Source organism: Macaca mulatta, chromosome 1 (genome assembly GCF_049350105.2).
Source record: "Macaca mulatta isolate MMU2019108-1 chromosome 1, T2T-MMU8v2.0, whole genome shotgun sequence".
In the NCBI taxonomy this organism is placed as follows: domain Eukaryota; kingdom Metazoa; phylum Chordata; class Mammalia; order Primates; family Cercopithecidae; genus Macaca; species Macaca mulatta.
In genome coordinates, this window is record NC_133406.1 from 16,570,242 (window position 1) to 16,585,091 (window position 14,850).

The following is a 14,850-nucleotide window of genomic DNA, read 5'->3' on the forward strand; positions in this document are numbered from 1 at the left end:
GAAGTTTTCTGTGTGGGAGCGTCAGGGTGTGGCCGAGCTGCGATTGGAACCAAGGTGGCCTAATGCCATGTCTTCCTGCCGTCTGTTCTCCTTAGTCGCCAAGCCCTGTCCCTAAGTCTACTCAACTTGGGACTATCACTGATACTCCATCTGGATGAGGGTGGCACCTATAGTCAGTTCTGTTGTTAGACCTGTTTTTGAAAGTAGCAGTTACAGGATAGTTCACAAGCCCCTGCGATGGTATAAACTCACACATGGGGCCCCTAGTTGTCCTTTGCACATGCCAGGGCTGGAGCTGGACTGTTAATATGTATAATGCCCATGCCTCAGAAATAATTCATAGTACCCAAAATGTAAATATCCATATATTTTAAGAAAGACAAATGAGATCTTCTCTGATTTCCTTTTTTTTTTCGAACTCCTCTTTTCCGTAAAGAACCATTCACCACCTAGAGATGCTGATATTCTGTCCTTAAGGATGTCCCTCCAGGAAAACCACTGCTGATGTGAACTGTTACTGTGATTGTGTGTTGTCTGTCTTCAGTGAATTGGATTGAGAAAACATTTAAAGAATTTCTGATCTGTGTCATCTGTAAAACTACAACATAGATAATCCAAGTATTTTCCTACATATAGAATTTACATTGGCTTTACATTTTTATGACGTAGGCCTTATCTTTGATACATTGCAGATGTAGTATTAAGCACCTTAGCTCAAGGACATGAGAACATAACAACTAGAGTTTGATATGTTGACTTTAATAATAAATCTGTAAGTTATTTTTATGAGCAAGGCATTCTGTGAGATGCGAAGAAGTCTGATATTCTTTAAGTAGAGAGGAGATATGTAAGAATTAGGTATGGGAGAATGGTCAGATAAAAATTACGTCTTTTGAGGCACAGACAAATAAAAATCTTCCTTCTAGAATTCGGGGGACTTGAGTTCTAGTTAGAACTCTGTCTGCCCATAAAACTTAGGTCAAATCTGGGCCTCAGATTCCTCACAAGGAAAGCTCAGGATGTTGGGCTAGAATATCTGGGATTTCCCTTTCAGCTCTAAAATGGATTGTTTCTCTCTTGAACATAAAATGAAATGGGATAGGAACATAGAGGATTTGAGCCACTAAGATGCTCTGTTCACTAGAACAGAGTACAGAATCCCAGCCATGGAAAGCCTTTATTGAGCTAGGTGCAGATAATGATAAAACTGATAGCCTGTATCCCTTTTTGAATAGAAATATTTATAGCAAACCCCAGAACAACAAGCCTTGTTAGTGTGTATTGTCCATTATCTGGCTGATATTTGACATAAAAACTTTCAGAATATTTAATTTTAGAAATTCCTCTTTTAGTATGGCTTGAGATAGACAAATTATTATCACATTTTCAGAAGTAGTTCTCCCCCTCCCCACGTCCTGGCCAGTGCATCTTTCTTTCTTCCTTGCAATTTCCTAAATCTGAAACCTAATATCAGTCTCTTTCCGAATTTGAACCACCCCGATAGCAGTGTTGTGATGGGTGTCACTGAACGTACCAGGCCCTCTCATCATCCAGCCTTTGGTTTTGTCATCAGTGAGTCCGTTGTTCATGGAAGGAGCATCCATCCTGCCGTGGGACTGTGCTGGCTCACATCCAGAGCCACGTTCACTGTCAAGGTTCTGAGCCAAGAGAATTAAAATGGAATGTGGCTTTCTAAGAAGTCCTTAGAAAATAACAAATGTGTGTTTAATGGATAGTTAAAAGGAATTTTTTTTTATTTTGGGACTGATTTATATATAACTTTTTAGATGAATATTCTCTCTGTCCATCTGTAAATTAATTTATTGGTAACTATATGTAAACACTAACTATTTGCCTTATTCATGAAAATGCCTTTTATGAATGACTTCGGAGCATCTAAGATCTCTATGAGATATTTCTTCTAGAGCGTTTCCAGGTCTGTTTCTGTATTGGATATAAATATTGGAAAGAAAGACATACTACAGGGTTCAGAAAGAAAATATTAAGTCCATGAAGGTTGAATGATTGCATGTTTTTAAAGTAAAAATTTAGATTTTTAGATTAAAAAAAGATTAAGATGACTACATAGAGGTTTCTCCAACAAACACGATGGAATAAATGCTGTTAGCAACACTGTTTCTTGTTGATTCAAAAGTAAAGAAATAAGACTATGTATAGATCAAGAATTGACAAAGAAATTGAATGCCATTTACATTTTCCTTTTTGTATATCTTTTTGTCTTCATTATCCATGTGCAAAAAGTCATTCAGAAATTTACTCCAAAATTACTTCAGTGTTTTATAGTCAGCAGGTTAGTTTCAGTGTGTGAAACTCTCAATCTGAGATACTCTTATTGATAATACAGATGGAATTTGAATTTTCAAAGAATCATTCTCCTTTTCAAAAGATGAATAGGTTTATGATTAATAGGAGTTCAAATGTCATCGTTTTTTAACATATGTGTCACTGGATAATATACTGTAAGTGATCACATTCATTCTCCATATTCTTCATTCACGTGATGTATCACTGTACTTCCTGTTGAAAGGAGAAAAAAATTAATTACATTCAGGGAAAGACATATTCTAAATAACATTTTTTGTTTTCATTTCCATATTCAATCAATCTTATTTCATTTTTCTGGGTTCTGGAAGATCAAGTGCCCAAGAATAACTAAGAATTAACTGTAAAACACACACACATACACACACACACACGCACACATGCACACATGGATGTGGCCAGGCCATCTGCCAGTTTGTCACACCCTTCAGATAATTGCACCCAGACGTGCACCAGCTTCTCCTCCACTGCTCACCTATGCACTTGGTGGCAAAAGCACTTCGCTTTCAGTGGATCACCTAAATCCACACTGTGAGGGCGAGAACAGAGAAGAAAAGCAAAGAAACTGAAGGTGCAGTAGAGAGCGGTGGAGAAGGAAAGGAGCCCCTCAGTCCGCAGTCCTGGAGCGGGAGGTGGTACTAACAGTGCTTGGTGACAGCTGAAGGGCATTGTCCAGATTCTGGTTGGGTGGAGCTTGGTGTTTTTGTTTTTTGTTTTTGCAACAATAACCTTTTAAATATTAAAGTACTAATTTTGTAGTGGCTTACCTTGCTTCTGTAATTCATCTTTGTTTTCAGCTGATTCCACGGGCACGCACTCTCTCTATACCACATACAAAGACTACGAACTCATGTTCCACGTGTCAACCCTGCTTCCCTACATGCCCAACAACAGACAACAGGTATGTCCTCCCCAGCCTGGAGCTTTTTACCCTGAGTGTGGAATCTGAGGTGGGCCCACGATGATATTGATGCATTTAGAACTTGCAAAGAATCAGTGAGGGTTTTTCTTGAATAGCGTTAATCATCTTTGACTCTTTGATCACTTGGGATTATTTGGGTTTTAAAGGGCGTATTGTTGCGCTTTTTTCTTATAAAACTTAGAAACTCTTCTGCACTCAGATTTATTGCTTGCTAGGCAAAATCTTTTCTTAAGAGAAACTTGTCTCAACTATGTTAATTACGAAAAGGCCAACCATGTTGACCTGACCTCGGTTTTTGCATATGGGTAAATAGCTCATTTATAGAGAATACTATTTGCAGTTGTTACTGGTGCTATTTTCAGCTGTTCCTCTCCTTTTCGTTTTTGTTGTTTTAAATGGATTTACTGGTCAAAATTTCTTGACCCTTTTAAAGAGAAAAAAATCAGAGTGCATCATGCTCTGAATATAGTAAGAATTAAGTAAGAATTAAGTCACTCAGTAAGAATTAAGAACCTTTGAAAACTTGAATGATGCATAAATCATTATAAAATAATTTACTTTTCGGTATAACTGTAAAATTGGTCGAGCAAGTTTTTTTTTTTTTTTACAAAGATTACTAGAAATTATGACCATTTTTATCTTATGCTAAAAATATTTGAAATGCTTTGTCTACTGTGAGCTTGAGAAGACTTGGAGGATCACTTGAGATAGCAAAGGACCTACATTTGGGATAGAGGATCTATGGGATATAGCTAAGGCTCCATTTCACATCTTGTTTAGAATCTTCTGGGCTCTGCCCATGTTAAGCTGAAGATTTTTTGAAGAATATTGACTGCTTGAGTTTCTGAAGATTTGTTTACAGAAAGGTTTGTGAATTACTGGGATCTTATAACTGATTCATTGACATAATTTAATTTTAGTGATTTGATTGTATTTAGGTTAAATCCAGAGTTAACGTTTGTTTTCACATTTAGGAGATAGTTCTCTGGATGTCACTTAACTGATACTCCTTTGCTCTAAATATATTAAAGTACCAAGGACTACATAGGAATTGCTCAATAGGTATTTGTCAAATGAGTGAAATTTAATTGTCACAGAGAATTTTTCCTCTTTTAAAAACACTCATAAAAGTGTATATATATTTAGTCTAATTCTGCATTTTTTTCCCAAAGAGGAAACCAGCCAACTACCTCCTCTTCTCCCATCACTAGTTGGAAGAAGCACCTTAGCCTAAGATCCTCCACCTAGGATGAGAAAGCAGACTCCTGGTCGCCAGTCTCTTCTCATAGTAATTGCTAGCTGGGTTTTCTTGCCATTTTCCATCTCGTGCTTATCTCAATCTCTTGTCCTTTCTGAATTTTCTAGTGTTTTCTAATAATCATAGTTCTTCCTACCACCTTCAAAAAAATCTATCTCTAGATTTACACATCTGTGTATTTTTAAAGATAGACTTAAAATCACTAGATCACATGTATGTATTTATGTATATTTTAACCCAAGGGATTTTAGGTCTCAAAAATTTATTTGCAATAATGCCAAACAGATTCACTGGATCTTAAGAGGCTTAATTTAGACCAGGACAGTTGTCCAGCAAATACTTGTGAATCATTCAGTAATTAAACTCTGTGGGAGTTGTTGCTCAGAAAACCGATAGGGCTTACTCAAGCCAAGAAAATCTGTCAGTACTTTAGCAGAAATAGAGCCAGTGACTTTTGACCCCCGTCATCGAGTATTCAAACCACAAAGCCCTTCCAGTTCCCTAATTACTTGAGTCATTGGACTTCAGGCTGAATTGGCCCTGGCATTTCACATGTGGCAACCTCCAGAGGTTTGAAGTCTTTACTTTTACCAGAACTCAAAACTGGCTTTCCCACCCCCTTTCATTGAAGAGTAATCAAAATCTGTAGGCATTAGAGTTTTGTGTACCTGACTTCATTTCACTGAAACTAGCCTTGAAAAAATGTGCGCACAAAAATCAGGACAGCAAAGCAGTGAAAATGTAGATGCAACTGGCGGGTAGAGGAGTGTGTGTGTGTGCTAAACTTCCCCAACTGGAAAGTAAAAGAAAAGTCCCTGTAAGTTGAGGCTATACATTATAAACTCGTGAAAGCTGGGATTTGTATCTGTTTTGTTCCCTGAAGTGTCCCTGTGTGCCCAGAACAGTATCCAGAACATGGTAAGAAGTCAACAAACATTTGTTGAATGATTAATGAATGAATGACTGAACCTTTCTTAGGGATAGAGAATTAGGCAAATTAATACATGTAAAGCACTTAAAATAGTTCCAGGCATGGAACTAAGTTTTAGTTGTTATTCTTTTATAATTCATTAGATATCGAGCCACTTATATTTTGGATGACTTAATTTGCATTTTATTTTCCTGTATCCAGTCCTAAAGATCTATTATGAAAAACTAAGATTCTGAATGGTTAAGAAAGTGAGAGACTAAATTTATCAATTATTTCAGAAAATTATTCTTTGACATTTTAATATTTTGCAATCACAGGTTGTCATCAGAATGTTCTGTTTGTGGATAAGTAATGCCACTTGCAATCTTGGGACATGTATTTTCCAAATTTGTTATGAGTTGTATTGACTCCATTTCTCTCACCCTCCCCAACCATGCCCACAAATTATGTTAATACCAAAGGCAGAAATGTCTGAAATGACCAGCTGGATTCATGAGTGCAATTTGAAGCCACAGGACTTAGCAAAGTTAACTGGCCCCTACATGAATTATGCCTGTAACCTTGGCTGCTTACATTACAGTTTGTGACCATTTAACTGGTCCAGACTCGTCCACATCAGATCTAATTTCTTGTGTTCCTTCTTGTAATAAATCAAGCTGGATGCCGATTCCAGGATGTGTTAAAAGTCTTCAGAGAGTTTACCACAGTTGCAAAAGAGCTTTAATCTTTGCAATGGTCTCTGACTCTTGCGTAGAAAAACTCAATAGACCAAAAGAATGATAAGCAACCCTGCTCTTGGAGTTATTTTCTGTCTTCAAAAGTTAAGTCCTGCAAGTCTCTCTGCATCTGTCTGGCAGTCCATCCACTTTTCCCAGGGCTGTCTTCCCCTGTGTGCTTTCCTTCTGCTTGCCCTGGAGACAAGTCATGGTTAAGCCATCGTGGGATGTCATCAATGGGAAGAACTTCACAAATTAGCTTTTAACTTCACTTTGGCAAAGAAATTCTTTCTTCAAAGTAGGCATATAAAGTAGAGGTGCCTCAGTGCCTGGCACACAGTAACCTATTTCTTTTTTAATGTATGCGTAACATTTTAGCTGCTCTGTTGTGAAGGGGTACCTGTTGCCTTATGGAGGTGTCTAATGAGTAAGACCAAGCCCCTAGGTTTCTGAGATGCTAACTAAAGGATACTGGTCTTATTCTAGTAGTGGGCTTGAGGTAATGATGTTACATTTGGGCTAAGCCTGGAGCCGTTTTCTCCATAGTGGATAGGGTGATTGTAAGCTCCTGCCTTAAAGAGTTTGCGTACTTCCTTAAGTCCCTAGTCGGTGTTACTAAGGACTCATGTGAATACTGGAACAACCTGCCTTACTAAGTGCTATGAACCCTTGGGTCCTGACTATACTTGGGTTCACCTGTGCATAATACTGTAGAATATTTTGGGAGGATAAAATGCTTATTTAGTTTTCCATGAGTAGCTTTATTCCCAGACCCTAAGTAGGAGCATATACTTATACTACATCACAAAGATCGTTACTTAGAGTGAGGGTTGGTATTGCCTAGTGTCAGAAAGAAGAAAGAGATGTTTATATCTGCACAATCCTGTTATCATCTTTACTTTGTTATGAAGTCCTTAAAAATCTGCATTATTAGATCGTTCTTAATTATTATTTAGAATGCTTTTCTACATTAACTTTTTCTGTAGGAAACTCTATACGTCTCTTAAAAATCAAGGCATAATTCTAACCACTGGTGCAAACTCTTGAAGATAGTGTATGTGAGGGGATATGTGTGTTTATGTACATGCATGTGTATGTATAAGTGCAAAATTAGGGCCATCTCCCTAAAGGAGGAAAAGCCAGCCCTCCGGGTGAAGGGGAAGAGCTTTCCAGGTAAGAGATTAGGAACTGCAAAGTTCCTTGGGTGGGAATCAGTTGTCCTGTAGGAGGGACAAGATGCTGTCAGGATGGTAAGGAGCCAGGTGATGAGGTCAGAGTGGTAGGAAGGGATCAGTCATGTCAGAGGAGTCTTTGTCAGCCCCCTTTTTAGTAACAGGATTTAGATTCAAACCCAAGAATCAGGATTGAGAACCTGTGATTGCTTTCTTAGAGTATATGGATTTGTTTCTTTCTAAAGACCTTCTCTGGAGACCTGCCTTCTCCAACTTCAGATGACCTTCCTCTTCTCTGACTCTTACGAGCTTCTGAATCATATCCTGACTGTTCTCTTTTGTGTTGTACAGCCTGCTTTCCCCCAGCATTAGGTGCAAAACAGTTTGTTTCTGTCTTACTGGGTTAAAAAAAAAATAATTTAACAAATGAGCCCGTATACATAGAAGCCAGCAGATACTATCTCATTCAGCTTTCAGTTTTCATCCAAGTGTGCTATCTGATACTTATTTTCACTTCCTGGTTTTTTCCTTCTCAGTTTGCTTTTTGAGTTTTTTCCTCTCATTAAATTTTTTTTTTTTACACTGATATATCATATTGTATGTATTTTGGGATTACATGCTATATTTTGAAACCTGCATACAATGTGTATTGATCACATCAGGGTAATTGGCATATCTATCACCACAAACACTTATCTTTGTGTTGAGAGCGTTTCAAATTTTTTTGCAGCTATTTTGAAATACACAATAAGTTGCTGTTAATGATAGTTTCCCTAGTGTACTCTCGAATAATTAGAACTTACTCCTTCTATCTTACTGTATTTTTGCACTAAGTTGAAACTGATCTTGTGAGATCCCGGTTTGTTTAAGGAACTGACACTAAACCTACGGCCGTAAATGGTATTTCTGTAGCATCTATATGCTTTTGCCATGGAATTGGGTGAAGACTCACATTTTCTCTTTCCTTGTCATAACAAGAGCTTATTCCTGTTTCACAGCTGGAATCAAGCGTTAGAAATTTAGTAGAAATGACTATGTAAATCTATCTAATACAATATTTATTAACTCCCTGTTGCAGCTGAAAGCACTAATAAGTTGGTTCTCTTGACATTACTGAAAATTGTAATTAGCTTTGCATACCTAGAAAGAAGTTTGCCCCAGAAGATGTCATTCCTGTAATTCCCTCAAACAAATAGTGCCATCCGGTTTTGCCAGGCTGTGTTTGTTTCTGGTTTGCCATCCCTTTTCCCAATTTACAGACTCTGATTGTATAGAATTTCATTGACCAGTTAGAAAAAAGCATAAACTACTAAAGAAAACATTTGCCTTTAAGAAGTTTAAGAAATTACTTATTTCATGTTTGACAAAGTCCTAAAACAGAAAAATGAATAATATTTCTGTTAATTTTCCAGATTATTTTCTTAATCTCTGAAACAAATTCAAGCATCCTACTAATTGATAGTATTCATTTTTCTTATTTTATTCTCCTTCAAAGAGCTTTAGATTTTACCCTTCCTAATGAATCTCCTTGTTTCCACCCCCAATGGTTTATTTTTTTCCTACAAAGTGCATTATGTGGCCACGGCTAAATTAACTAGACTTTTAAAAACATTTTTTGGCCCATTTTACAAAGCAAAAGAATGTGTCTAGAAAGGGACAACAGTGCTTTGGCATGTTGTCAAGGTAACCAGACTTTAGCTTGTGCTTTAACTTGTGCTTTAAATAGTCCTGTGGTGAAGTAGAGAATCAGACCCAACATCTTCCTTCAGGAGGAAATGAAATTGGAATAACTGTCCAATTTGCTGTTGCAGTCTTAATGGCCACGAAGCACTGACTAACAAGGCCCTCCCTGCACCCTGTGTTTAATTGACAGGGCTGGACAACATGAAGCCACACTGGCAATCACTCAGGAAGTAGGAGGTGCTGAACTCACTGCCTGGCCTTGGCCAAAGTGAGCTCCATCTTTTGACAGTGTGAGGATTCCTGTGTTTCAAGGGCATTGAATAAAGTAGAGTGTGAACTGCTGTGTTTTGTAGTCTACAAATACATTGAACACAATGATGGGCATATTTTTAAAAACTATTCCTGATTTTTCCTTGTCTTATTACAATACATATGAATCATGTATTTCAATTTTGGGAGAAAGGAGCAAAGAATGTCCTTGCTAAATATAGTTTTCACTGATTATTTACATGCATTTTAAATGGCACACTTTAAATATCTAGCAAACTTTTTTAAAACCACAATTTTAAATGAGGTGGCTCATTGGGTCTGTATTATGATGTATTAATATATGTTTCCAAACCTCACTCAGACAGTAAGATGATTTTTGTGTGTTTATAACTTTGACCATGGGGATTTAAGTAGGAATTTTTCAGCATATGAATCAGCAATTTAACTGGCCTGTAGAAAACTCTGAAAGAATGAACATTTCATTCCCACTTTTCCAAGCCTTTTATCATGCTAAATCACAAGTCAGGGACCTGACAATGAAATCCTTTTTGTATCCGGGTTTAAAAGGCTTTAAAAGTTGAACTTAATGGTCTTTATGTGGAATATTCGCTGTAGGTGCCGAATAAATTTAAGGGTAAGGTCGTGGTCTTTCATATTGCTAGTGAAAAGAGATTTACTATCTGAGGTTGTCACATTCCAGCAATGACATCACCAAGTTGTGTAAGGATTGTTTTATGTATTAAAACTGAAGATCACAAACTTTTGAGAGCTCAGATCTATGCCTTCACTTGCATAAGCTTACAGAGTGCCTTTATGTGGATTTATGGGCATGTGTTCATAGGAAAGAAGTGGTCACAATTTTAATGCATGATGTGATGTGTCAGTAAATGTATATTTGGATTATTTATTTGTTAAACAAATGTGTATTGGGTACCTCCTTTGCCTGGCACACCATTAGAAACTAGGAAACTGAAAGTCAGTATGACACTTCTGTGCCCTCATGAAGGTTATGACCTGATGCAGAAGAAGTAAACCAACCGTTAGAAGACCGTGCAACAACCAGTGTAATAGAAATAGGCCTGGGAAATAGGAAGTTTCTTTCAGATGAGGTGGGATCTACAGAGACAACTGCATTGTCTGGGAGAAACCTGGAGTGAAGGGGGCATTCTTGGCAGAAGGAACATCAAAAGTAAAGGCATTGTTCAAATGTTACTGCTCTGAGCGTCATTCCCCCTGCCAGATTTATGATTTATAAAATTATGAACGATTGGGCTTCTGATTATTAATCCAGTGGAATTGTGTGTTTCTGAATTACATTTTAAACGGCCAGGGTTCAGTTAATTGGTTTGTATTATTGCCCACCAAAATAACCGTGTTCTGTATTTTTGTTGCAAAAATGCATGTTACTGTGGGAGCACAGGCTAGAAGCTGAGGCCTGCCGGTATGATAGTGTAGGACCTTTCAGCAAACCTGTACCCTCTCTTGGACTTCATCTTCCAGAGCTTAACCTACAACCTTTTTTAAAGCATTGTGAGCTCTGATGGGCTATTATTTTAGGGGTTTAAAAAGAGGAACTGGATAAAGACAAAAAGGAGAGAGAGTACAAATTGAATTTTAAAATAAAAGAGATAAATATTTAGGCTTTTCTTACCGTGGATCTTTTGGATGAAGCCCATTTTGCTTTTTCTATGCCAAATTTAGGAGCACTAACTTCCAAAGAATGACTGTGCTTTTTTAAAATCACTCCTTCAAGTTGAAAGATGAGCGAATTGCATATATTTATATATTTTGTTTTAAAGAAAAACTTGTTTGTAACTCTTCACTTTCTTGACCACAGCTACTGAGGAAAAGGCACATAGGAAATGACATCGTGACCATCGTCTTCCAGGAGCCTGGGGCACTTCCTTTTACTCCAAAAAGCATCCGGTCTCACTTTCAGCATGTCTTTGTCATAGTCAAAGTGCATAATCCATGTACCGAAAATGTGTGTTATAGGTGAGTCAGTAATCCCTGATCTGTCATTCTCCCAGGTTTATTTCAACAGGGCATCTTTTCCCAAAAGTATCTTTGTTTGCCAATTATTATTTCCAACTTCGTGATTTTCTAATTACTGAGACACTTTCTGTAAGAAATAATTGCCTTCTTCCCATTTTGCCCCCTTGAAAAAGTGAAATGCCTAGCACTTTCAAATGGGGGATTACACGTTTCCTCTGTTTTTTCCTAAAAACTTCAGCCAGAACCAATAGCTTAATTGGTGTCCTCCTCTGAGTTGGATGAAGTGGCTAGTTAAGTGCTTATCTAGGAGAAGTAAGTATTGTGGCAGTAAAACATTTCTTTTCATCAAAGATCTTGGATCTTTGCAGGGCTGGTGAAACAAGGAGTTGACACTTGGGTGACTTCAAAAGGGCACGTGCATGCCTTGGAATCCCAAGACTGGCTCTGACAAGGCCTGCTTTTCTGCTTAACTGCTACTCCCAGACTCTGTGTTAGGAAATAACTGCAGCCAAGTGATCATATCATGTGGGGTATTGGTAAAACAATGGGTCTTTGACCGAGTTTGAAACCAGCTTTACCGCTTATCATAAGGCTTTGTGTGACTTATTTTATTTTTCTTAGCATTTGATTCCTCATCTTAAAATTGAAGATAATGGTAATGATAGTACCTACTTCAGTATGTGGTTATGATGAACAAATAGCTTAAATTATGTAAAACACCTATTAGAGTTCCTGGAATTCATCCAAGGTTATTTTCATTTATCATCTTAAAACAGTAGTTGCCAATTCAGCTGCCCACTGGGCCTAGTTCAGAGACATGACTATTCCTTGTAAGAAAGTGAAGACTACAGAGCTTACTGCCTAAAGGCAAAAGAGAAATTTGTCTCTCTGTGAGAAGTTGTCAATTTACATCCCACCCTACAGATGCCCAAGCCATCTTAGAACAAAATCTGAAAACCAGCAGTTCTTACCCTGAAATTTACCTCCCAGTCACCGTGTTAAACATAGCCCTAGTCTATGGCTCTACTGTGCTGTGTTCTAATGCAGTACACCTGACATCTCTATATTTTCCTCCAGAGTCATTCTTACACACATCTGGGTTTAAGACCACTGGCCTAAATGCTCAGAACTACTTTTTAAAAGTGATATTTGAAAGAATATAGTATCTACTCTATACAAATGATAGGCTTAAAATAGATAATATTGGTACAAACCTGGTGAGTTAGCCTTTTTTCCTGGGAGCTCATCCAGCAAATGGTAATTCTGAAGAGTAAAATGAACCTTCCTAATGGGTTGGGAAAACTGAAATATAAGGCTTTATTGTATTGTATTTGGTGTTATTTTATGGGTAGCTATCTTTAGGTCGAATCAAGTATTTTAAATTACTTGCTATCTTTATGCTTGTATCATGAGGTAGTTCATTAGCAGGAAAAATTGTAAAGATAGGCAATACTTGTTCAGTTTATTTCTTTTAGGTTTTCTGGTTTTAATTAAACAACTAAGTTGTTTAATTAAATATTTTTGAATCTAATTAAATGTTTTGAATGTATTTAATGTTTTTGAAAACACCACAGAGATACCTTACATATAAACAAAGTACATCGCATTTTTTCTGTGATAAAGATAGCATATGCCAATCATTCAGAGATGGAGTGATTAGTTTTTAAGAAATCACATTGCTGTTACTAAATTAACCTTTGCTAATGAGATTCAAATGTAACATCAGTTCAGGTGCCTACATTTTTGGAAGTGCCTCATCAGCTTCATTGATCTTGCTTAAAAACATCGCTAGTATTTCTTAAACAATCAATAATAATCTTGAGTAATCCTGTAGTCACATGAATTCCATAACATTTCATGAAACTGTCCTTACTCTGTCTCGTGGAATAAGGTTGGCATGCCCACATTTTCTAAAACCACCTTACTGGTCTGTTTCATGTGATACTTCTCTAAATATTCCAATGGAGAAATAAATGTATTAAAATAATTTCCAAGGAAATGATATAGTCCAGCTCGACAGCTTTCTTAAATTTTGCTGTGTCCTAATCCAGGGTGGCAACCTCCCGTGAAAGCTGTTTTTCTCCTGAGCTTTGTACGGGTGTTGAGTGGCAGTGTATTCTTGCTGACATAGACCCTCAGTACCAACGCCAGTTCATAGGCCTTACAGCTGTCAGAAGGGGCTGCGCGGTTGAGATCACCTCCTCTAATGAAAAGTGTGCAGCCTATCAGGTGTACCTGCCTGAGCAAAAGACCACAGTCCCACCCTACAGAGGGAGTCAGGCCTCCCCCATGAGCTCAGCAGAATGCTCAAGCAGTTATGCAGGGTCCACTGGAACTAGGAGAAATGAGGCAACACACCCAAAGCCTCACGAAACATCTCGCTTTTAGCCTGAAAATATTTAAAAAGCAGACATGACAAAGTGCCTATTTCTTTATAAAAGACTCTTTAATTTGTAGCCAATGTTAAGCTGACTTTGAGGGATTTATGTTTTTATGTGCTTTCCAAGATAAACTCTACAAAATGCTCAGTAACGGAATGAGAATAGGCTTGGTAGCTAACAGTGAATTAAAAGTGGAGAGGTATCTACAGAAAATGATGACTGCCATTTTTAAGAAAATTTAATATGTAACATCTTCTGACAAAAATTAGGTGACAGGCTTAAATCATTTATTAAAACAACTATGATAGTAATAGTGACAGTAACAGCAACAATTCGGGTAATAAAAGCTTTACGTGCATTATTTTCTATCATCGTTACAGTGGGCTTTTGGGTATGATACTACTTTACCCTCCATTTTACAGATGAGGGCAGTGAGGCACTGAGGGATTATATCGTTAGCTCAGTCACTCAGGAGGTGGTAGAGCTGGATTCCCGTTAGCTGACTCCAGTTTGCTCCTCGCACCTTTCTTTATTGTCCTTTGGCCAGCAGGCTTTATTGAAATGCTTTCATGCGCATATTAAGGAATGCTTATCTTTCTATGTTTGCTTTTGCTGGAGGAGCCTTAAATATCTAAGGCCCCTAAATCATTAATAAATGCTATCGAATCATTGGGTGAAATAAGGAGCTCTGATATAAGTTCTCGTTTCCACACATTGGGAATTATCTGAATCTGGCAAAAGAATATTTCTTCTGAACTTGACTCTATTGGGAATGTTAAGGATCATATGAGCTTTTGTAATCAAGGATTTCTAATTGATTCCCACACCCAGAATATCATAATCATGGAATAGCCATGCTTACATTCTGCTGCTTTTCTTGTACAACTTTGAGATGTGCAAGAATACAGTTTATTGAACAAGAATATGGCATACATTGTAGAAAGAATCTCCAAGTAGATATTAGGGTCTATAATTGGATACAAGAAGAATTTCTCTAGTACATAATGGAGTCACCATGTCTCTCTTATTCACTATGTGACACCACAGTGGAGAATATTTAGATATAAGAAATTTCCCCTGACATTGTAGCTTAAGTGCATACAAGCTGCAGTCAGAGGGTAGCATGAGATCTACAGAGTTAATGCGGAGAAGTAATGCACTAGAGTGCCAGATGACATT

General features: G+C 37.5%; 1 protein-coding gene across 14 annotated transcripts in view; it reads left to right on the top strand.

Moving 5' to 3' along the window:
• SIPA1L2 (signal induced proliferation associated 1 like 2) overlaps positions 1-14,850 on the top strand; it is a 231,018-nt gene that overhangs the window by 147,194 nt on the left and 68,974 nt on the right. For all 14 annotated transcript variants that reach the window (XM_077998594.1, XM_077998606.1, XM_028849678.2 and 11 more), the window contains 2 exons: positions 3,141-3,244; positions 11,133-11,290. In XM_077998594.1, coding sequence (XP_077854720.1) covers positions 3,141-3,244; positions 11,133-11,290 — 262 coding nt within the window. The remainder of the gene's footprint in view (positions 1-3,140; positions 3,245-11,132; positions 11,291-14,850) is intronic.